The sequence below is a fragment of the Pipistrellus hanaki genome (assembly GCF_964339955.1).
Source record: "Pipistrellus hanaki genome assembly, chromosome: 3".
NCBI classification, from domain to species: domain Eukaryota; kingdom Metazoa; phylum Chordata; class Mammalia; order Chiroptera; family Vespertilionidae; genus Pipistrellus; species Pipistrellus hanaki.
This window is the reverse complement of record NC_140505.1, coordinates 131,928,477-131,953,195: the sequence shown is the minus strand read 5'-3', so window position 1 is coordinate 131,953,195 and position 24,719 is coordinate 131,928,477. Positions and strand designations below refer to the sequence as shown.

Below are 24,719 nucleotides of genomic sequence, written 5' to 3'. Positions count from 1 at the left end.
TATCTATCTTTCCCTACCTCTCCCTTCCTCTCTGAAATCAATAAGAATATATTTTTTAAAATAAAATAATACTCTGAGGTATTCTCCAGGTCCCAGTGTTCAAAGGAGACCGAGAGAAAGCTACCCTGATAGTTGCCTGGGGTGTCCAAGCAGAAAGGAGGGAACCAGGGAAATCCTGGGTACTAGTGAAAAGCAAAATCAGGATTCTGGGATGTGGGAAGACACTAGAAAAAACACACTTGGGATACAGGAAGGGACCAGCAACTGGAAAAGACACAGTTGGGCTATGTGGTGGTGTGAGCGTGAGGTAAACATCTGCATCCGGATCCAGAAACAGGGACCAGGGTCCCAGGCAGACTCTAAAGATGGAATGGAGAGACTTGGTAATAATAGCAACCCCAAGCACCAAGTGCTGGGCTCGACCATAACAAGTGGTAAGATTCCTATGCATGCTTCCCAGGCTAGTTTCTCAGTTTACGAGGGGCAGGACCAGTGCACTCTGCAGAGGAATTCTTTTACATTTCACTTGACAATCTGTCTTCTATGGTAGAAGAAACATGAGTGAAGGCTTGGATTAACTAGCACCATGATCCTGAATTATTTCAGTGATATGCAGCATCCACTCAGACGGGTACCCTGGCAGCCGGATCCTTGATTCTAATGTGATTGGGACTGAGTACAAAGTTGAAGGGGCCACCAACCAACATCAGTAACAAACCAACCTCCCCAAGGCAGGGGTTCCCCTTGGAGATTCTGAACTGGGCCACACAATGAACACGGGGGGGGGGGGGGGGGGCGAAGTACATCCAGTGGTCAGCAGAGTGGGAAGCCAGGCAGCTCCAAATGGCTATAAATAGTGCAAAGTCTAGTGGCAGAAGGGGTCTGGGCTGGGAGAAGGAATCCCCTAGGATCCCAGGTGAAGTTTGCTGCAACCTCAAGTCAGAGAGCACTCCGCTGTTTTGCTTTGTTTTGTTTTGTTTTGTGTTTCTCTGTCAGCCATTAATTGAAGTGTTAAAAATGAAATCTAAATCACCACTTGTTTGCGGGCTGTGTAAACTGAAAGATAATAGTTTGGTTAGTGTATGATTATTTTATTGTCTTGGTTTAACATATATTGAAAAGTCTCACACTAAACAAGGCTATTCTTCAAATGAAGTCACTGACAGGAGAAGTGGGAAATTGTGATTCAAGGGCTTGGTGTCAGGCTGACCCACATATCAGCAACAACATAAACGGAGGCGGGTGGTTTTATAATCAATCCTTTAACCCAGATATGCGTAATTCTACAATGAGTTTGGGGTCTTTAAATCTGAACAAATTAGTCTAGATAAGAACAGGTTCTGTTCATAATTATTTTTTCAACCAATTGTTACTGAGTTACCAATTAGTTAGTCCGGCATGAGAAACTTATGAACATCACTCTTACTGCTCATGAAATACATCCTGGAATCTAGTTTCTAAAGCAATCCTCAAGTAACAGCATTACCAAGAACATGAAAACCTGGACTTCGTCTTATATATAATCTTGTAATTAATACACTCATTAGATTTCACAGTCCTATATAGAGCTACCATTACTGAGGGCCTACCATCGACAGAGACTTTTATAGACATTCTTAAAATCGACTACAACCCTACAGAGTAGGTGTTGTTATGGTCTGTTTACAAAGGAAGAGACTGAGAAGTCAAATAGTTTGTCTCTAGCAGTAGGTTTGCTTAGTGTAGAAGTCAATATTCAAATCCAGCTCTGACTCTGAAAGCCCAAATCTCTAATTGGCCACAGTAAAATCAAGTTTCCTAAATTGTCTTCCCCATAATAATTAAAAGTAAAATTTTGATCACTGAATATTTTTTCCTCATCCACTGTATACATTCCAAATCTAACTGACATGATGAGTAGTCCAAGAGGGGCCTTTGATTTATTCAGGAGTCTTCTTTGAGTTACACAGTCTGCAGGAGTAGATGGGGTTTAGATCAATCAATCAACTAGTGTTTATTGAATGCCTAAGATTTGGAGCCAGGCATTAAAAAATACATATTGTAGAGTAGCAGAACTGATTGTTATTCTGCTATTTCAATGTTGGGGGGCTGAGGGAGGAAACCAAGCAAATACCTTGGGAATTTAGGAAAAAAATAGAGGTCCTTTGAGATTAAAGAAACACTGAATTATAAGAAATGACACTTTACATGCAATTGTAGCCTGGGAAAATTAGCTGTTAGAGAGGTGCTTTGGGGGGGGGGGGGGGGACACTATGGCATTAAACCAACTGCCTTAGTCTAAGTATGACTCATGATTATGCTGAAATTTGAGAACAATTAATCCTCTTTGTTGTATCAACCATGCAATCAACTGTATCTTTAAAAAAAAAAAAGATGCAGTTACCGTAAGAGTGCATGTACATATCAATGAAGCCTTAGAACAAAGAATGATGCTATATAATAACATTGCAAATGTTTTTCTAAAAAATTTATGAGCATTCCCTAATTGGCTTGCCATGTAACTGTGCAACCCTTTAGTTTCAGTAATAAGCAAGGAAATTGATTAAGTACTACTTCCTGTGTTTGATATTAAGAAAAAGCAAATGGCATAATAAATTATTCAATTAAAGGCCATTTTTTATTTCACTCCATTAGAGTACAATGAATTGGCTTAGAAAAATTAGGGCAAAATATACTAATCTTCATTTTACTGGCATGTTATTATACACTGGTAAAACCTATTGGATTTATCTAGGGACAGAAAAAAGGCTATTATAAAGATATTGCCTTCAGTTCTCCTCTAAGAATTATGAATTACAAATAATATATAGGCAAAGAAATATGTAAACTATTCAAATTTTAAAAACACAGCTTTTCATTGGCAAAATCTCTTTAAATGCCACATAACAAAAACAAAAAATATTTTTTCACTCAAAACATTTACATGATATAATTCAATGATGTGTAATTATACTAGGTGAAAATACGCTCTACTCCTGACTTTTACATAGCTTTTGACTCTAGACAGAGAGGAGAAGATGGGCCTAACTTTTATCTACCATAAGTTTTCACAGTACCAATTCATTTTTGTCTCATGTATTCATTCAGTTAACAAATATTAAATATCTACACCATTCCTTGCCCTGTGGCAGGCAGAGTAGATACAAATAAGAAAACTATGAAACAGCAATCTTTTCTCAAAATATCAAGAAAGAGACTTTCACTTAAACATTCCTCTATCATTTTTTCTGCTTTAAAGCATCAACTGTATCACCAACAGAGGATAATTTTAGCAGAAAACTTTATAGCTCTAGACATTAAAGAACACCTTCAAGAGCCAGTCTATAGATTACTACTGATAGAAGAGCAACTCCCTGCTCATCTGCCATCTTTCTCTCCTGGGGTAATAATAGTCTATTTAGGTCCCAATCTTCTTCAACCCCAAAGAATAGACTAACTATGATATGGCACTTTTTTCACTGGTTCTTCTTCTCCTAGAATCAAGATGAGAGTAATAAAATTCTAAAAGTGATCATAACTACTCCATCATCTGAAAGTCATCTCTCTGATTATCTTACAAATACTGTCTTAATGCCTCAAATCATCAGATATTTACTGAGCAGCTACTATAAGCCAAATATTCTTCTGTGTACTAGGAATATAGCAGTAACAAAACAGATAAAAATCCCTGCCCCCATAGAGTTTTCATTAACAATATAAATAGGCATGCACAAGATATAAATAATATACAAAATAGTAAATAAAATAAATATGGAAAAAATTAAAGCAAGAGAGTGTAACACTAGCTGGTTTGGTGCAATGGTTAGAGCACTGGCCCTCAGACTGAAGGATCATGGTTCGATTCCAGTCAAGGGCATATACCTCAGTTGCAGGCTCAATCCCCTGTCCCAGTTGGGTTGCAGCCAATCCATATGTCTCTCTCAACTGATGTTTCCCTTTCTTCTACCCCTCTCCCTCCCTTCCACTCTCTCTCTTAAAAAAAAAAAATCAAAGGAAAAAATATCCTCAAGTGAGGATTAACAAAACAAAAAAAGGAAGGAAGGAAGGAAGGAAGGAAGGAAGGAAGGAAGGAAGGAAGGAAGGAAGGAAGGAAGGAAGGAAGGAAGGAAGGAAGGAAGGAGAAGTATTAGAGAGGAGGTAATTTCAATTACGATAGTCAGGGAAGGCCTCCCTCACTAGGAAAGTTATATTTATGGAGACTTGAAGGTCAGAGAGGGAGTTGTACAGATAACAGGAGAAGTAAGTGCAAAGAAAGACCCTGAGACATGAGCACAATGGCGTTTCCATGGCAATGTGATGGAGTGGAGTAAGTGGGGAGCGGGGGCGAGTATGGGGAAATAAGGATGTGTGGGTAACAGGAAGCCTGGTTATGTAGGCCCTGATACTTTGGCTTTCACTCCTGAGTGAGACAGGAAGCCATTAAAGAGTTTTGAACAGATCTGAGATATTTTTAAAAGATTACTATGGCTTTTCTGCAGAAAATTGTTGTAAGAACAGAGGACAAGGGGACAAATGGAAAAAACAGGAGGAGAATGCAATAATCCAGGTGCAAATAGATAATGTTGGGCTTAAACTGAGTTGAATGTAGTAGAGGTGGGTGACAATAACCAGATTCTAGATATATTCTGAAGGTGGTATCAAATCTATTTTCTGACAGATTGGATGTGGAGTGAGAGAAATAGAGGAACCCAGGAAGATAGCAAGGGTCTTAACATGAACAGGCGGTAAGATGGATTTGTCATTTACCAAGATGTGGAAAACTAGGAGCAGGTTTGAGAAAGAGAATCAGTACCAAATACATATTTTGTAATCATGGTGAGATGCCTGCCTGTGACACATACCAGTACAAATAGTAATGTTGAAAGTCAGGTGAATAGGGAAGCCTAGAGTTCAGGAAAAGAACCAAGCTGGAGATACAAATCTGGGATGGTCAGCATATTGATGAGACTAGATAAGAGCTTTAAGGAGAGGTGACACAAAGACCAAACCGTGGTGTACTATATTTAGGCATCAGGGGCCTGAGGGAAAACCACCAAATGAGATGAAGAAGGAGGAAAAGTGAGACAATGTGATAGACTAGAGGCCAAGTAATAAAGTGTTTTTCTGAGGGGAGCTAGTTAATTATCTCAAATGCTTCTGACTGATTGAGAATTGGCTACTAGTTTTAACAATATGGGGGTCATTGGTGATCTTGGTAAAAGGAAACAGAATGAGACCAAACATTGAATTGGACGGTTCAAGATGGAGTTATAGGAGAACTATTACAGAATGAATATTGACAACTCTCTCAAGGGAGTTGCTATTACAGTAAACATAAAAGTAAATGAAGAGAGTGAGGAGATGGTTGTATTTTAACATAGGCAAAATAACATCATGGTCGTATGCAGAGTGACCATAATCCAATAGAGGGGGATGATCCTGGAGAGAGAGGGGACATGCTGAAGCCACGACCTGGAGTGGACATGGCAGGATGGGGACTGGTGCACCAATGGAGGGTTGGCCTTGGATAAGATCAAACAGTTCAATCAGCGTAAGAGGAATGAAGACAGAACACATGGGTATAAATGCAAGCAGAAGTTCTCTTCTAGTTGCTAAGTGAAATGAGAAGCAAAGTCTTTAACTGAGGCTTAGAATGGAAGAGGACTTTTTGAGAGAGGAAGAGGGAGTGAGAGGGCAGAAGTCATGAATGAATTGACCTAGGAAATGTAGGGGGATGACCTGGCAACACTGGAAGGCCCATTTCAGATTAGTGATGGGGAGATGAAAGTGAAACAAGTCAGCTTGGCTGGCGGTTCTTCTTCAACTACATTAAAGTACACAAGCACAAACTAGAATAGTAGAAAGTTGGGTTTAACCAGCTTTTCCAGATGAATCCTACAAAAGGAGAGAGGAGAAAGAAAATTAAGAGTATACCTAAGAGACTGATGATGAGTTATATAAAGGAATTTAAATTGGGAAGAAGGGAAATGAGGACATGAGAGGAGTGGGGAAGGGTATAAAGGGGGTAGAATCAATGGATTTTATGTCCTAGTGGGATTGAAGAACTATTGGAGTCAGGATAACAGAGGCTGAATTAGAGAGATAGGTCCTGATTAGGCAGCAGGATGCTTAAAGATGAGACAAAGATGGACTGCAGTCATTGGTAATGACAAGGTTTAGGGCAGCAGTTCTCAAACATGTTGGTCTCAGGATGGCTTTACAACATTCTTAAAAATTAGCCCTGGCCGGATATTCTCAATGGTTACAGTGTCAGCCCTCAGACTGAAGGGTCGTGGCTTCAATTCTTAGTTGAAGGTTTGATCCCTGGCCCTGATCGGGGCACATGCGGGTGGCAACCCATCAATGGATATCTCTCACGTTGATATTTTATCTTTCTCATTCTCTCGCTCTTCCTTTCCCCCTCCTCCCTACCCTCCATTCTCTCTGAAAAATCAATGAAAAAAATATCCTAGGGTGAGGATTACAAAAAAAAAAAAAAGTATGGACTCCAAAAAGTTTTTGGTTTATATGCATTAATATTTACCATATTACAATTAAAACAGAAAATTTTTAAACTCCTCTCTCATTTAAAACCCAAATTTATAAACATTGTATGTTATGTCCCTCCAAAATTCCACTAGCTGCCAGGATGGAGATGTTCATCACACCTCATGTATTCCTTAGGAAATTACACAATGCAATGATGAGTAAATGAAAGTTTGGAAGGCAAATAATGTCTTAACATCATTATTGTTATTATAAAAAGTTTCTGACCTAACATAACCCCTAAAAGTGTCTTAGGAACCCCCAGAGTGGCCACAAGAGTGAGTAGCTGAGGTACAGTGGCGAATGTAACAATTAAGTGGGGAGGGCAGAAGACTGAGACACCACGAAACTGAGGGGACAATTTATGTGTACAGTGAAATCATCAAGAATTATGAAAGAAATAGAATGGGAACAAGTGGCAGTGAGCCAGGGGTTAAAATGGTCATAGACTGAAGTGATTGCCACAAGGAGGAGCAGTGGTATGTGTAGTCTGAGGGCACACGATTTAGAGTTAGGGATCTTTAGAAAGGAGAATAGTTCAAAAGTAGCAAAGAAGAACAAAAAGGACCTTGCACCCCTCCTCCAAGGGTGTGTGAGAGAAAACTGCCACCACCTGAGAGGGCAGGAGGCAGCAATGCCCTAAGGGTGAGTAAAGTTTTAATTAGAGCAATGGGAAGCTGAAGTTAATGCAGGAAGCTGAGGATAAACAGGATTTGGTTGATGATAAGCAGTGAGTGCCAGAGAATACAACTGAATGAGAAATAAGGGACAGCTGTGTTACAAATTACCCCCAAACCTACAACCTACGGTAGCTGCCTCTTAAAAAACATTTAATTATGCTCCTAGATTCTGTGGGTCAGGAATTTGGACAGGACACAGTAATGGCTTGTATCCATCTATTCCATGATATCTGGGACCTCAGCTGTGAAAACTCAAAAGCCGGGGGGACTCAACAACTGAGAGCTGAAATCATCTATAGGCTCAGGTACTCACATGGCTGGTGTCTGGGCTGGGAAGACTGAAGACCACGATTGCCAAGCAGAGCACCTACACTTGGCCTGTCCCTGGCTTTCCCCACAGCATGGTGGCCTCAGGGTATCAGAAGCAGTAGAGCCACCTAGTGGCTCAGGACTTCAAACAAGGGTCTAAGGAGGGAGCTAGCTGCTGCATGTCTTGTGGATCCCAGAGGCACAGAGGTAAAACACAGTATCACTTCCAGCATACCCAGTTGGTTAAAGCACCCACAAGTCTGTCCAGATTCAAATGGAGGGGGACACAGACACTCAATGAGAAAACTTTCAAAAATATTTGGAAGCCTTAATTTTGAAACCAGAATGTCATCTTTTGCCCAAAAGGAGCAGTTTCCAGACACTGAAAGATGAAATTTATAGGAACATTATGCAAACCATCGATTAATACTCTGTCCCTGTCTGGTATGGACTATATGTTATGTCCCTCCAAAATTCAGTCATCAAAGCCTTTTCCCCAAGTGTGGCTGTATTTGGAGATGAGGCCTCCAAAGAAATAGTTAAGGTTAAGTGAGGTCATAAGGGTGGGGCCCTGAACCCACAGGCTTCGTGCCCTGATAAGAAGAGACAGTAGAGAGCTCTCTCCATGCTCCCCCCGCCCCCCTCATGCACGCTCCGGGGAAAGGCCATGTGCACCCACACAGTGAAAAGTCAGCCATTGGCAATCCAAAAAAAGAACTCTCAACAGAGACTGACCATGCTCACACCTCGACCAAAGACCTCTAGCCTCCAGATCTGTGAAATAAATTTCTGTTGTTTAAGATTCCTCCCAACCCCATTGTATTTTGTTATGGAAGCCTGAGCTGACAAATACACCTGCTGTCCCTTCCTTTGTCAGCACAATCAGTAGAGGGTAGGGTTTTCAGTAAGTGCAGTCATTGAACTCAAGAGACTAGATCAAACTCGATATTTTTATATGATTGTTGGTGAAAAACCAGGGCTACCCTTCAGTGGTAGGGCTCTCATATGCCATGGTATATATCAGCATTCAAGATCAGTAGCAAAGCCAAATGAGGACCTTCGCAGCAGATGGAGCACTACAGGTGTCTGATTCTAGCCTGGCCAATTTTCATTCTAACTAAAATTATGGGGAAGGGGGAGGGTGAAATAGTAACAAAGAAACTAAATTTATACTGCGTTGTTCAAGGTTTACATTTAATGAAAATGTGCTCTGCACTTACTAGGAAATTATACATTTAAAAAAAAAACAAACACTTGAATTCATCTGAAAAATCTAATTTTAAATGCCACTCTCTTTTAGTCAACAATCCTGACACTTGTGAAGAGGGCAATATACTAGGTGTACCAGTTAATAATGCAGATTTTGTTATCAAAGAAAACACGATAATTTCAAGAGAAACATCAAAAGTGCTTTATTCAAAGTAATGTCCATCACTAGCTACACATTTTCCCATCTTTCAGGTAATTTGTGGATACCAGTCCAATAGAACTTTGCTTGTTTTGAGGCAAACCATTCAGAGACCCAATTTTCCACTTCTTTGTACATTTTGAAGTACTGTTCAGAAGGTGCATGTGCCATTAATCAGAACAAGTGGTAATCTGAAGGAGCAAGGTCTGGTGAATATGGCGGGTAGGTTAATATTTCCCAGGAAAGATCTTTTAACGTATCTTTAACTGGTTTTGAAGTGTGTGATGGTGCACCATCATGAAGCAAATTACTTTATTGTGTCTTCTGGAACATTCTGGTCGTTTCAGGATCAAAGTGTGATTCAAATTGATTATTGTTGTCAGTAGCGATCAGTATTAAAGGTTTCTCCCAATTTTAGAAGCTCATAATACACCACACCTTCCTGATCCCACAGAGCATTGTCCTCTTTCGGAAGCAATTTGGCCTTGCAGTCGATGTTGATGGTTGACCTGCATCAACCCATGATTTTGTGCATTTGGAATTCTCAAAATAGATCCACTTTTCATCACCAGTCATAATTCAATGCAAAAAAAAAGACTATCTTTCATGCCATTGAAGCAACATTTTACTGATGACTTTTCAGTTTTCCATTTATCTTTTGTTCAGTTGATGTGGCACCCATTTTCCTTCCTTTAAAATTTTTCTCATGGCTTGTAAATGATCGGAAATAGTTTGCTGAACAACGTTTAATCTTTCTGCAAGTTGTTGTTGAGTTTGACAGGCATCTTCATCCAACAATGCTTGTAATTATTGGTCTTCAAACTTTTTCATTTGACCTGGATGTTCTTTGTCTTTCACATCGAAATCATCACTTTTAAAGAAAGCATTTAAACCAGCATTCACAAGTATCTTGAGATAGAGCACAACGTTCACCAAAGCTTCCCGAAGTTTACAATAGCTTTTTCTTCAAAATAAAGTAATGAATTAAAACTTCCTGCAAATGTTCTTTTTTTTTTTTCTTTTTTTCTTTTTTTTTGGCATGAAATTCGACATTTTTAAGCATAAAAATATCTATGATGTTAACATCTTTGGCAAATTTGACATACGAAGTTTTGAAGCTTGCTATCAATACAACAAAAGAGCACACATATCAAATTGCATATATATCAACATATGTGTAACTCCATCTATTGAAAAAAATCCGCATTAACTGGTACACCTCGTAGACATCCTGTGACTATGTAAGCATGACTCCATGAGGATATCAGTGCATTTCTCTCAGTCTTTTACAAAGGAATTTTTGAATATCAGTAATAGGAGCTATCAATACTCAACATTAAAAGATATCAAAGAAGAAAACTATTAAATATTAGATTATATATTAGAAAAGTGAACAAATAAATATCTATTACATTATCATCTGAATGTTTACCTATGTATTTTCTACTCTTTGGTTGTTGTTCTTTAATGTACTAACAGGTGAAAACTTTATTCATTAACTTTTTCTCCAATGATAAGCTCTACTGCTTTATGCTGTCAAACTCTGTGTCAAGTTTTCATATTGTCAGCTATATTCAGCAACTGTGAAACTAAAACAAATGAACACTTCACCAGTAAAAAACTTAATTTTTATATCAATTCATACACATCTTTAGTATATCTAGTGATCTAAATGCATTTATTCAAAATACCAAGTAAGCCTTTAAACATATCAATCTCTAACACATAATGTACATTGCAGTTACATGACCAATGCTAAGAAATATGTCAGTTCTCATGTTCACACATTTCCTAATGAAATATAAAGAGCAGATTTATCATGAACTATTAAGTGAGAAAGGTTTGTATACAAGGCAGACCAGTAGAAGGTATTGGCTGAAATTACTTGCCAGCTTCAATCTAGGTCCTCCCTGAGCTGTTTGACAGTCTCTCTATTTCTTTCTTCCCTGATGTTCAGATCTTAAGGAGAAATGCCCACCTAGTGATGGGAACAAGACTCTTCCCCCTTATCGTTCATTTACCCTTCTGATTCCTGTCCCTTCCAATTTGAAGTTTTTAAGTCACATAAGCCACTCCGGATATCTGGAACAACAGAGAAAGGGAAAGAGGGATGTAGGGAGGGGGACAGAAGATCACATGTAAGTGCCCGATATCCTACAAGAATTCAAGCTCCTTGACAAGTGCAAACCGACAGAAAAACTCACACCTGTGTAGCCTTCAGACCATTAGTGAATATTGTGACCCGTAGCCCTCATCACCTAGCATGGTCCCTCTTACCACAGGCAGCACTCACTCACCATGGCACTGGAGCAATGCAGGGGTCATGTCTGCAGAAGGTACTGCCAGACACAACGGCTAGGTCCAGGAAGTCCAAACCAGCTGCCAAGGTGACTCGACCGAATGGGAACAGGCTCATTTCACTGGAACCAGGGCACTACGCCCAGTCACAATGTGTGCCAACCGCAGAGCAATGGACTCAGTGAGGGTCACACAATGAACAAAATGCCCTTCCCCCAGTGCCATGAGAATAAGAAGCTTTTCCCTTCACCCGAATGCCATCTTGCGAGTGAGGAAAGGGGAAATCCTTGAGAAATAAGAGAACCAACCAAAGAGTTTTTAAACCTTAGACTAATGTGATCTTTTCCCCCTTTTTTTATTGAATTGATTGAGGTGGCATTAGTTAAAATTATATAGGTTTCAGGTGTACAATGCTATAATACATCGCCTGTATATTACATTGCTTTTCACCACCTCAAGTCAAGACTCCTTCCATCATCACCATTTATCCCTCATACATTCTTCTACCTCCTCCTAATGATTAGAACCGCTAGCAGGGTCGCCTAAGACCATCAGAAAACACAGATATTTACATTACGATTCGTACCAGTAGCAAAATTATAGTTAGGGAGTAGCAACAAAAATAATGTTATGGTTAGGGGTCACTACAACATGAGGAACTGTATTAAAGGGTCGAGGCATTAGAAAGATTGAGAATCACTGTTTCCTTCTGATAATCACCACACTGTTGTCTGTGCCAGTGAGGTTTTTGTTTTTAATCTCACCTGAGGATATGTTTTTTTCTTTATTTTAGAGAGAAAAAAAAGAAGAGAGAGAAACATGGATGAAAGAGAAAAACATTGGTCATTTGCTTCCCATATGCACCCTGATGGAGGACTGAACCCGCTACCCAGGGATGAGCCCCAATCTCTAATCAAACCTGCAACCCTTTTGGTGTACCAGACAATATTCCAATCAACTGGCCCACCCGGGGTGTCTCTGGGGTTTTATGTTTTGTTTTGTTATTGCTTCATCTTTTCACCCTTTTCACCCAGGCCCTCTGACAGCAGTCTGTTCTCTATTTATGAATCTGTTTCTATTTGTTAGTTTACTTTGTTCATTAGATTCCACATATGAGTGAAATCGGATGGTAGTTGTCTTTCTCTGGCCCTTATTTCACTTAGCATAATACGCCCAGGTCCATCATCAGGTGTTTTCCATCTTCAGTGGGAATGGACTCTTGAAGGTAAGGTGAAAGCAGCTACAGAAAATAAATTATATACATCTTTTTTTTAATATATATTTTATTGATTTTTCACAGAGAGGAAGAGAGAGGGATAGAAAGTTAGAAACATCGATGAGAGAATCATCGATCAGCTGCCTCTTGCACACCTCCTACTGGAGATGAGCCCGCAACCAAGGTACATGTCCTTGCCCGGAATCGAACCCGGGACCTTTCAGTCCACAGGCCGAAGCTCTATCTACTGAGCCAAACCAGTCCCGGCAAATTATATACATCTTAACAGTACAGTTTTATACACACACGTCCTTCTGAACTCTTCTCACCAACCCCAGCTACATAAACGTATTACAATCCAATACTATTCAAAGTATGACCTGTGGACAACACGAGGCAGAAAACTGTTTATTACCTGTTCATGGTTACATGAGTACTGAAAATGAAGGTAGGTGATTAGAAATTCCTGTAGCAATAAGACATTGCCCCAATACCTAAGTCTGTGATGTATGTGCTCATCTCACTGAAAAGGACACAGACAAGTACAGGTGTGACCAGAGTCAGGTGGAAGTTGCACATGGTACACTCACTATGTACAGGACTACATGCCAGACTGAGGTTTAAAAAAAAAAAAAAAAAAGACTCCACCACAAATAGTTCAAGAAGTACAAATATAGTATGCTAACACTGCCACCAATTGCAGCACCATACTGGGCAATGTATTTCGGATCACAATGGTGCAAAACAGACCAATGAGAATGCAGGTCTTCATATGTAAAAGATATGCACGTGCTCCGGACAGACCAAGTGACAACCTGCTGTTAAAGCCAAGGTTAATAGGCGTTCAACTAGGAAAAGAAAAAAAAAAAGACAGTATTCTTTTCCATAGCAGCAAGTACCATATTCACAATGCAAGAGAGAATTTAATGTCAGGCAAACAATATTAAGTCACAAGAAATAAATGTTAATTTGAAAGTTACTGATTTTTTTTTTTTTTTTTTTTGCAGTTTTGTATTTCATTTGCAAAATCTGTTTTGGTTTTGTGTTTGGATGAGAGCTATGACCATCATGAGTTTATACCTGGTTTTATATTAGTACATATTTAAATCGCATAATAAAATTAAAAGTTGGCAAAGGAGATCTCCCTTGAAATGATTCCACCCATGATTTCGGTTTAATAAGTAAAGAAGTCTGGACTGGAGCGGAGCAGGACATGAATGACAGGAGTAATGAGCTGGACTTTTCCAGGCAGAGCCAAGAAGGAGGCTGCCTTGAGGAACTGTGAAGCTATGTATTATAATTTGCATCGTTTGGGTTATTTTATTATAAATAGAGGCCTGGGGGGGACATAATATATTTGAACTTCATTTTGGAAGACTAAGAGTTAGGATTTTTTAATGAAAAATTCCAGTTTACGAAACAGAAGTTATGCAAATAACGCCTCCATCCAGAAACCACCAGCTTATAGATAAATGTACTTTGAGAATCTCGGTCTTTCAGCAACTTCCTCCCTTTGTAACATAACCATGTAACAATAATAACTTTCACCAGTAACATAACCACAGGAGACTGGTATTTCAAGAACCGTCCTTATGTCACAGATGAGATGAGGGCAGTTCAGAGAAGCAGTTCCAGACCCAATAATCAGGAACATGGCTAAGAGAGAACTTTAATCCTGGTTCTCCCTTCTTGAGTCCAGTATAAAAAAATATTTAAAACTTTATTAATACTGTGTGTTGTTTTTTTTTTAATCTACCCAATTCTATTACTAGGGAAGACATTTGTATAAAATAATTACTACTTTTCTCTTTAAAAAAAAAAATCACTTAAAATTCCAAATTAGTTTTAGGAGATAAATGCACAGGATAATAATTATGTTTCCTTTAGGATTAGATAGTAAATGAATTTTATATAATTAAAAGAAACTAGTGTCCATTAAACTATCATCATGACTGAGCTTGGTACCCAATCACTTTGGTGGTACTCTATGTTTACATTATTCTGCCAAATCATGTTTACATTTTTCCCCTTACAAAGATTTAGGGAGGAGAGGAAAAAGAAAGGCAATGTGGCCCGGCCAGTGTTGCTCAGTGGCTGAGTGTCGACACAGGAACCAAGAGGTTACAATTGGATCCCCACTCAGGACATATGCCCAGGCTGCAGGCCTCGTGCAGGAGGCAGTTGATCGATGATGATTCTCACCAGTGTTTCTATCGCTCTATCCCTCTCCCTTCCTCTCTCTCTAAAAATCAATAAAAACATATTCTAAAAAAAGAAAGGCCATTCATTATGTGGTGAAAAGAATACCAGGCACTGGGCCTCATGACACAACTCTGACTCTAATCGCTATCTATACCAGAGACCTACACCCTCCATGTTTCCTACGTTCACCTGCTCACCAAGTCCTCCTCCTGAGTATCTCTTCAGAGCCTGAAACAGGGCAGAAGCTTTCTATCCGGTCCTAACTCCACCCCCAGACACTCCCTTTTCCAATCTTCCCCCCTTGCTGCCAAGGTGACCTTTCTAAGATGCAAATCTAATCCCTTCACTTCTCCCTTGAAGTCTTTCCTTTAAGTCCTCATCACCTGCTGGATACAAATGAACTCTTCCATCTGGCATTCAAAGTCCTTCCCAGAGCTGGCTCTCTGGTCTCACCTTCTCCCATCATTGGGAAAAGTGTGCTCATATTTAACAGTCAATATGCATGTGCATATTCTATATTTCAGCCCCGAAGAAATGAGTAGTCCCTCCTGGAATATGTTACTCCAAAGTGCTTTGGGACATGCCATGACCAAAACATCAGTTCTCACATCCCCTCCACACTAAACTCCTCCCCAGGTAGTGGCCAATTTACTTATGTATGAAATGTGGCCTTGGACACATTTCTCTCTACACTGGAGTTTCTTCTTCTTCATGAGAGAGTTGGACCAGAATATATCCAACACCGAAGTCTTATAAAGTTGTGTTTGAGCGTAGCTTTTCATAAAACAATGACCTTTTTTTTTTTTTTTACTAGTTTATGAAGTCTTTAAATAATAAAAATGTATCATTTCATCATCACCTTGAGGTGTTGGGTTTACAGATCTAGACCAAGATATAAAAATAATGGCAGTTGTTATTACTGAGCCCTGAACTATATGCAAGGTACTGTCATAAATCCCCCCCACATTTGTCAATTTCATTTAATCCTCCCATGAGGTAGATATCACTTATCCTCATCATAAAGAGGAGACTGCAATGGCTTTGAGTAGTAAAAATACTATGGAGCTAGGAAGTGCTTATGTGAATTTAAACACACAGCTGTTCAACATCAAATACCTTGTGGTCCACCTCTCTGCTGGAGGGGGCTAAGGAATCTATCTAGGATAGGAGCCACGTCTCCCCATTCTATTCAACGCCTGATTTTGGTGCTTAAAGTTTAACCACTGTTGAAATGAAAGGCAGTAAGAAAGTCAATTAGGTGAATTTTAATTGGGAGATACTTTTAAAGAGCGTCAACTTTCCCATAAAACGGAAAGCACCCTTTGGCCATTAACATGCCTACCCATGTAGTTCTCTTGAATGAGGTGATCTGTATTGATAGATTTTTATATTTAGGAAACCTTCAAATTTAAGAAGAAATACACTTTCATAAGAGATAAAACAAGACATGCAAGCCCAGGTTTTTTGCCTTGGCATTTGAATTGCGTTCTGTTAAATGTGCTACTTTGTATTACTATTACTTTTGTGTGTTGTATTACTAAATTACTATGATATTTTAACTGAAAATAAACCAATCAAATCCTAAGTGCCTTCCACCATTAGCCATTACCAGCATTGAATGTGACAGTCTTAAAACTCTTCGATATTCAGTTTTTTAATATCCAGTACCGATCACAGCGATACTTCTTTTCCTCCACGAAAGAACCAAGCAGGCTGCCACAGAAGAAAGCAGCTTCTGAAGTCCCTTTGTTTGGCCACTGGGCCCCCTGATAGGCTGAGCGTTCAGATGGATGGTTTTAATTAAATAAAATGTTGGCAAAAGAGCACGTGCACAATGGCTATTAACAATATAGAACTTTCCCAGTTCGTTGCAGTGAGGAAGAATACCTAATTCTTATTCATTCTTACCTTCATGACAAATGGGGAAACCACGTGGTTATGTCAACTCTTTGGTGGAAAAATCACTCTCTTAAATGAGTTTCTTTAAATTTGGTCAAATAACTCTACTTAAAAATATGTTGGTGTTCCAATGCTTAGGGTTAGAGTTAGTAAAGCTATGTAGCAAAGTCAGTTTGTTAAATACCCAAAATAGACTGTGGAAACTTCTCCCAGATAGATATGTAACGGAAAAACTCTTCTAATGAAAGATTTGGTGGCAGTTTATTAAAATTCTGTTGGGAAAACAACAACAACATATGATGCTATAATGTTGATATAATCGAAAAACTTTATCTCAGGATATGTAACTTCTTTTAAGTTATCTCTTTAGAAACTGTGCCCTAACTCTGCTTTGCAACGTTAGTCAACTTTTTCGATTATCTGTTTCTTCATATATCAGAATAAATAATAGTAATACCTACCTTACAGGTATGCAGTAAGGTTGTAACAAATAATGCCTGTGAAATGTGGATCACAGTGCCCGACACACAGCAGACTCTCCGTGCATTTTTATTTTTTTCTCCCTTCCCCACAGCACTCCGAGGTCAAAACTCAAATTTCAAATTGGACTTTTTGTTAAGCAGGCTGTGATGGCAGAGTCACCAGATCTCCTTGTGATGCGGAAAATGAAACAGACCAAAGCTATAAAAAGGCACACTATCTCAGTCCCCTGTGCTTTCTCATAGATGTTTTGTAAAAGCTAATTCTTTATATTTAAAGAAATGCAAATGCTCTCACTGGAAAAACAGAAGCAACACCCCAGACACAGTGCAAAGGGAAGTTTTTAAGTTCACTTGTAAACCTCCAAAACTTGTTAGAACAGAAAGGCCAGGGGGAGAGCAGCTATACAAAATGCATACCTGTTTCCCCTGGTGAGTGTGTGTGTGTGTGTGTGTGTGTGTGTGTGTGCGCGCACGCGCGCCTACAAGGCAAAAGAAAGGCATTTTTAACTATTAAGACATCTATTCCTTTACAGTGAGATTTTCCTTAACAACTATATTCCTATTATACGTGATCAGCTAATAAGATTAAAACAACTAATAAATCATTTAATTTAATTTGATTGGAAGGGGTGTTAAATAGAACAGTTTGCAAGATCATTTCACTTCCTTGAAACATTTACCCAAAGATGTATTAGGTGGCTTCTAAATGGATTAGGTTCATCAGCTCAGGCAGAAAACGGGGGAGATGGGAAGGGGGGAAGACAGAGAAATGTGTCCTGAATTTTAATATTTCACTGTACATAAGTGAATCATAACATGCCATTTTGGAAGTGACTGCATTTACTGCAACAACCCATCTGCTACAGTTTCCCTGCTCAGCACTGGATGCAGTAGCAATAATTCACTCAATATCTTGACAGAACTCTTCAAGATGAATCCAAGTTATCAATGGTGTACCAAGTTATCCGAGGTATGGCATGAATCTTTACAGACTGGCTAACCTCTCTTTGTATGTGGCAATACCAATAAAGCAGGTTCCCTGCATCTTTTTGAGTTGAGGTCAGCATTTTTTTTTTTCTAAAGAATAATACTGAGAAATACTTGTCCAAATATGTGGTCCTTAAAGAGGCTAGCAGCCTGTATCAATTTGCATTAAGTGTCAGAAAGAGATTTAGCTCAATAAAATCTACATGAAGAAATGTTATGCTACAGTAGTCACCATAATGGGTTTTAGAATATTTAAATGTAAATTGAGTATAGAGAATATGGAAAGAGCAATGGTTATATCAGTATAACCAACCTTAGAATTTAATGGTAACATATTAGAAATTGACTTTTTAGTCAATGTTATTCCTGGGGGGAAAAATTTTTTTAATGTATTTGTTTCCTCTATATTCATTATTTTCCTGATCAACCAGATAATTTACTCTTTCTGTTTGTATTTAACAAGAACTTAAATCAACATTATTTGAATCAATTAAATTTGTAAATACAATCTGATTTCAAATGCAAATAGAAAACATTGCTCATTACAGTAAAATTCAAAAGTATAAGCCAATCTCAAGCAATGTCCTCTGACATACGCATTAATTTAAATATATCTTTATACAGTATCTATACACACACACACTTGAGACACAAAGTAGGAGATTTTTAAAGAAACTAAACACACATATTTGTGCAGTATCCTTGAAGCAGGACCTCAAAGAGAATACCACAACCACACAAAACCAATAACAATTAGAAAAGCATCGCATAATATAAGCAAAAAGTAAGGAACTTTCACAGTGAAAAAGATGCAAAGTTAACAAAGGTTCCCTGTTTTCTCCTATGGAAGAAGATAAGACCAAACACCCAATTTCTGACTCAGATTTTTACATTTGGGAGGAAATTCGGTCTTATCTTCACCAAACAGAATAGCAGATCACCTTTCCAAGTTACCGTATATTTCTAAAAAGACATACATTTTGTCACAACCCCAAAATCTACCCATTTCAGCATTCTGGTGACATGTTTTGCCAGGACTGCGGTATTTTCTTTAGCCAACACATACATTCAGATGATAGGAGAGACGGTCCATGCTTGAGGGAACGCTTGCATGTAGTGCTTTCACCTGGTAATAAATTATTGGTACCACCATTTACAACTCTTTAAAGATAGGATTAACTAAATGAAAAAGCTGAAGCATTTCCTAAGGGGCGCCTTCTGCGTAGGTAAACGCAAAGTCGCTGGCCAGAAAAATGTGCTGGAAATGTACACACATGTCTATTTGAGAAGTGGTTAAAGGGGGATGAATTCTCGGAGTCATTAAACAGGATATAAGCCAGACAGGTTGTGCCACCTAGAGAAAAACTGGAAATCGTGCATTGGCTGCTCAGTAGTCACATCATTTCGAAAAGCCTGAAACTTTTGGCATGCTCCATACCCAAGCCACCCTCCATACCAACTCGTCAGCTGCTGGAGTAAGCTTTCCTGACAACTCTGCCTTCTCCGTACACCAGGCTGGCCTCCTGCTTCCTCGCCTACTCATCCTGGCAGCACCATTAACCTCAGCACGGCCTGTGGCCACAGCCCATGCAAACCCAGCATCCTGAAACCCATCCAAGTCTGAAGCATGTTCCTCGAAGCCAGGCCAGGCCGGGGTGGGCGGAGCAGGGGAATTAGGCTGGTGGACCTTGCCAGCCAGGGTCCCTGTGGATGCCGGCGGAGACACAAGGCGCACAGGTCTCCAGCCCCTCGGGGCCTGCGTTGGAAATTCTGGTGCACTCATATCCAGGTTACCGAGCTCTACTCCCTGGCCAACCTCGGCACAAACCAAACACCCTAAGATGACCTCCACAGAACCAACCAAGCCTCCGAGGTGCAAAAGGCCTGCAACTTTCCTCTCTCCGAAAGTCACTTAAACAGCAACGTGCCCAGTAAGCACCCTTGTCAGGCTGAAGCACAAAAGGTCTACCAGTCCACCAGGCACGGAGAGCCGCTTTTACAAAGAAAACAGACAGGAACTGTGCAAAGCCTGCAGTCTCGCCGTATTAAACCTGACAGCCAGGACTGCGCTGGGGCCATAGTAGCTCATCTCCGAGGCATCAATCACTCCCAGCCCCAGACCCTAGGCCTAGGGACAGTCTTCCTCCTCCTCCTCCTCCTCCTCCTCCCTATCCCTCTGGAGCCCGGAGGCAGCACCCACTTCCCTCCCCCTCGCTCTTCCTCCTCCTCCTCCTCTTCTTCCTCCTCCTCTTCCTCCTCCTCCTCCTCCTCCTCCTCCTCCTCCTCCTCCTTCTCCTCCTCCTCCTCTCTGGATCCCCGGCAACTTTGGGCTGGGGAGCACCATCCCAGCTCAGCCCCCCGGCGGGGACCTCGTGGAGGCGGCCGTGGGAGGGGGAGGAAAGTTTGGAAAGTCGCTCCAAGCACCGCAGACGTGCCCATCCTCTCCCCCAGCACCCACTGCGCACCCTGCCGCTCCGGGCTCCACGTGCAAGCGGGCCCCGGACATGCTGGAGTTCCTCTCCGGTCCTCCCCAGAAAAACCTTTCCCTACACCAAAAAGTTGGCGGCTGCAGCACCCTCTCCTTTTCCCCTTCCCCCCCGGTAACCCCTCTTCTCCTCCCCAAAAAGGAGAAATCGCTCAGAGTTCGCTCGCCGCCGCCTGGCTTCGCCCGCGGCACCGGTGGGCGCGGCGCCCCTCCCCCGCCGGCCGGGGGCAGGTCGGAGGGGGCTGGGGAGAGGGGGGCTCGGGGCGGCCGGTGCCCGGACCCCCGTCCCCGCGCCCCCGCGCCGCGGCCTCGCTCACCTCGCTCCTGCTCCTCCGCCTGCAGGCAGATGGGGATGTTCTTCTTCCAGCCCGGCATGGTGCTGCTCCCCGCGCGGCCCCGGGCTCCTCTCCTCCGCTCGCTGCTCCCTCTCGGCGGCCGCCCGCCCTCCGGGGCCGCTGCGCGCCGGCTCTTCAGCGGGGCTGCGGCGCCGCGGCGGCTCCCGGGCGCATCGAGGCGGCGCCCCCCGCCCCGCGCTCGCCCCAAACTCGCCGGCGGCCCCGGGTGGCGGCGGCCGGACCGGGCGGGCCGGGCTGGAGGGGCTGCGGCGGCGGCGGCCGGGGGAGGACGCGAGGCCGGGCGGGCCGGGGGCGGGGGGCGCGCAGGCCGGGCGCCCGGGACCGCGGAGCCCCGGGAGGTGTGCGCCGCCGGGGGGAGGCGTGGGCTCCGGCCGCCGCCTCTCTTCCCCTCCTCCTCCTCCTCCTTCTCTTCCCCTTCCTTGTCTCCCCGCCGCCAGCAGGTGGGACTCCGAGCCGCCGCACAAAGCTCCGGGCGGCGGGACTGAGGCTGCGGGCTCCTGGGCGCTGGCGGTGGAGCCTCTCCCGCGGGGCGCGCGGAGCGCGGGGCGGGCACGGGGGGAGCGCGCGCTCACACCTTCCGCGCCCGGGGCGGGCGGGCGGCAGGACAGGCGGCCTGCGGAGCGCGCCCCGCAGCCGCAGGTACGGAGCCTGGCACCCGGCCTGGCACCCCGCCGCGGGTGCACAGCCCACACCGCTCCCCTCCCCGGACCCAAACTGGCGGCTCCGCCGGCCGCAGCGACGACCTCGGAGAAGTAGGGGGCAGTGTCCTCCCTCTGGTCCCTCCTCCTCCTCCTCGCCGCGCTCCCCCAGCCCCGCCCCGCTGTCACCCCCTCCCCCAAGTCCACACTTGGCAGCTATGGAGTCTCTAACTTCGCCCTTCCACTAAGGGGAAAAGCAACTTTCGGGATGGCCAGGCATGGTTCCCGGAATACTTGTTCTGGTGGGGTGGGAAGGGCGTTCTCGCAGAGAGTCTCTCTTTTGTTTTCAATGAATCCAGGAGACCTTGGCGGAGTGAAGATTTAATTGCGTCTTCAAGTATAAAGAAGGGTTTCAATGGTCGGATTTTATGATGAGTTGCTTCCCCTTGTCATAAGCTCTTAGAAATATCCGTAGAAGAATGAATGGGGGAGGGGGGCAGGGGAGGATACCTTAACAGCAGAGCCCGGCCCCTGTGTGTGATTTCAACAGAATAATACTAGGAGGGGCTTCTGACAGTCTTTCAAATGACACCTGGACCGTCCTGCAGAGTTATGAAGTCCATCTTCCCCGAGGCTGGGGTCCTGGCTCCAGGATAACCTAGGTCTTTTCCTCCCAAGAATCTGATGTGGACTGAAGCATTCGCAGCCCTGAGGCGACAGCTTCTGATGTGCAGGTTGTGGAGGACCCACCCCTGCACTGTCAGGACTCTCTCTGACCTGCAGCTTATGTTGGCCTCTGACAGAACTGCAGTTTGCTCTCCCAAACTGCGGGCATTGGCTCTCTAATCTTGGAAACATTACCATACAACCAGAGAATTTAATAACTGCAAAGGACAGCAACGTAGGGTTTTTTTTTTTTTTTTTTTTTTCTCTCTGCCACTGCATAAGCCCTCTTATCAGGGTGATGTTTGCTCCTGCTGCTGCCCCTAGGCCGGGTGGCTGTCTGTCAGGACAGAAATGCCCAGGTGCAGAGACAAGTGGCTATCTCCTAAGCAATGGAGAGGCCCAGGCCCAGGAGCTTCAAAGGTAAGGGAATCGAAGGGCAGAGTCAAACCATCCCAGGCCGTTCTCCTTAGAAATCTGGTCTGAGCTGCTCAAATCTTCTTTCAGATTCTTTGAGGAGTAAAACTCAGAAAATCCATATGATCGTCACTCCTGTCACCTTTCAATGGTCCACCCTCTGTCCTGAAATAGTCTTAGCCTAATCTTGTTTCCAGATCTGGTCCCACTATCCTTCACGTGGAGAAAGGCATTTGTCATGGATTTACCCCCAAAGGACAGAGCAAACCCAGCCATAACCAGGGCAACTGGTGTATTATGCAGGCAAAGACCTAGGTTTTGAACGTTGGTCATGCTTGTTTTTGTTTTGATGGTGTCTTCTATAGCATTTGTATGTGTTTGTGGTGGTCTAACAAGCATCATGCTAGAAAACCTATGCACTAAAACATAGACAGAGACTATACTCGTAGAGGTACCTCCACTGTTGCGCTTGTCCTGCCAAGATCGAGTCCTGACAAATTACAGTTGATAGGGAGTTCCAGTGCACATCAGTAAAAAAATAATAGTATTTTAACTCAGGTAGACAAAATTCCTACTAATGTGTTAGACTCCAGGTTAAAAGCCTGGAATCGAAGACAATTACAATTTAGTAGTGGATGATCAAATTAACACGTCCTTATGTGTTAGGGTCAGATATTGTTTTACAGATTATGTGACTGAGACTGGTAAAGAAACTCTTAAGAATAGATTTCTATCTTTCTCAACTTCAAAGTGCTCATTGTCTGAACACTCGTTAACAATATCCAACCTTGTATCATATTTGTATGTCATCAGTTAGGCTCTAAGCTCTCTCAGGAGGAAACTATGGTTTACCTCTTTGCATCCCCGGAGCCAGGGACAGTAAGCATTCAGTCAGTGATGGCTGATGATGGTAGTATTAAACCTCATGTAGGCTACCTGAGCTATGACTAGACCATCACCTCGGGGAAATAGGCCCTTAGGAATCCTTCTCACAAATACTATGTCACTTGATAATATTAAACCAGAAATAAAAGAGATAACTTAATCATTGGAAACTTCATCTGATATATTTGTTTATTGTTGAAGTCACCTCACACACAACGTGTCATATATACAAATTTATTCCAAGGAAATTGTAATACTATTGGAACCTTTATGAGAAAGATATCTACCAACCAGGAAGATATAAGATATATTATTTTTCTTCTTTACTAAATTTGAAATTCAATGTCCTTTAAAGACTTCAACTGCAATTACAACCTCAATGCCTGTTTCTATACATTGGCTCACTTCTATTAAGAATTGGTGCTCCTTTTTAAAAAAATATATTTTATTGATTTTTTACAGAAAGGGAGACACAGAGTTAGAAACATCGATGAGAGTCATCGATCAGCTGCCTCTTGCACGCCCCCTACTGGGAATGTGCCCACAACCAAGGTACATGCCCTTGATGGGAATGGAACCCTGGACCCTTTTGTCAGCAGGCTGACACTCTATCCACTGAGCCAAACCGGTTTTGGCGGTGCTCCTTTTTTTAAAAAAAACAAAAATTCTTCTAAGTTAGTTGTACAATTTGAATGGCTTTATAGTCTGGGTTTACAGAATTTAAAGTTTAATTAAAATTAATTGTGCAGTGTACACAGTTGATTGCTCAGGCCATAGGACATAATCCTGGGTGTGCCCTCGCTTGATTTCCTTTTCTATTTAAAACTTTAAAGTAATGAGAAGAGAGTTGTATTCTTACTACTCGTGCCTCTCTCACCTGGTAGAAAGGAAAAAACCTCTAAAAGCTTTAATATTGCTCTTAGATCACCTTTTCAAACTTACATGGATGCACTCAGCCCACTGAAGAATTTAAAATGTATGTGATAGAGCAGCCTCCCTTTCAATTCCTTTGTACTCTGACAACTGAGCTTCCAGTCTTGTGCTCACAAAGCTTTCATTCTAACAGAGTGTGATGACTTCCTGAGACTGAATTTCATGCGTTTGAGGAGTCCCCCAGGAGATATAAAATCCCAGCTGTTATTCTGGATTGGCTCCAGGGCCTAAAAACATCCTCAATATTTTTTTAATCATGCATTGACTTTTCCAAACACACACACTTGCATACTAAGCAGCCACCTGAAAGTTTTAGAATGGCTACCAAACATGCAC

General features: G+C 42.1%; 1 protein-coding gene across 8 annotated transcripts in view; it reads right to left on the bottom strand.

Annotated features, from left to right (window-relative positions):
- Positions 1-21,394, bottom strand: part of GRIP1 (glutamate receptor interacting protein 1) — a 658,304-nt gene extending 636,910 nt beyond the window's left edge. For 7 of the 8 annotated variants that reach the window (XM_084877568.1, XM_084877570.1, XM_084877557.1 and 4 more), the window contains exon 1: positions 20,809-21,299. In XM_084877568.1, the coding sequence (XP_084733694.1) occupies positions 20,809-20,866 (58 nt within the window). In that variant the 5' untranslated portion in view covers positions 20,867-21,299. Of the gene's footprint in view, positions 1-20,808 lie in introns of all 8 variants that reach the window. The other variant, XM_084877571.1, reaches the window with a different exon arrangement.
- Between the last annotated feature and the right edge of the window lie 3,325 nt (positions 21,395-24,719).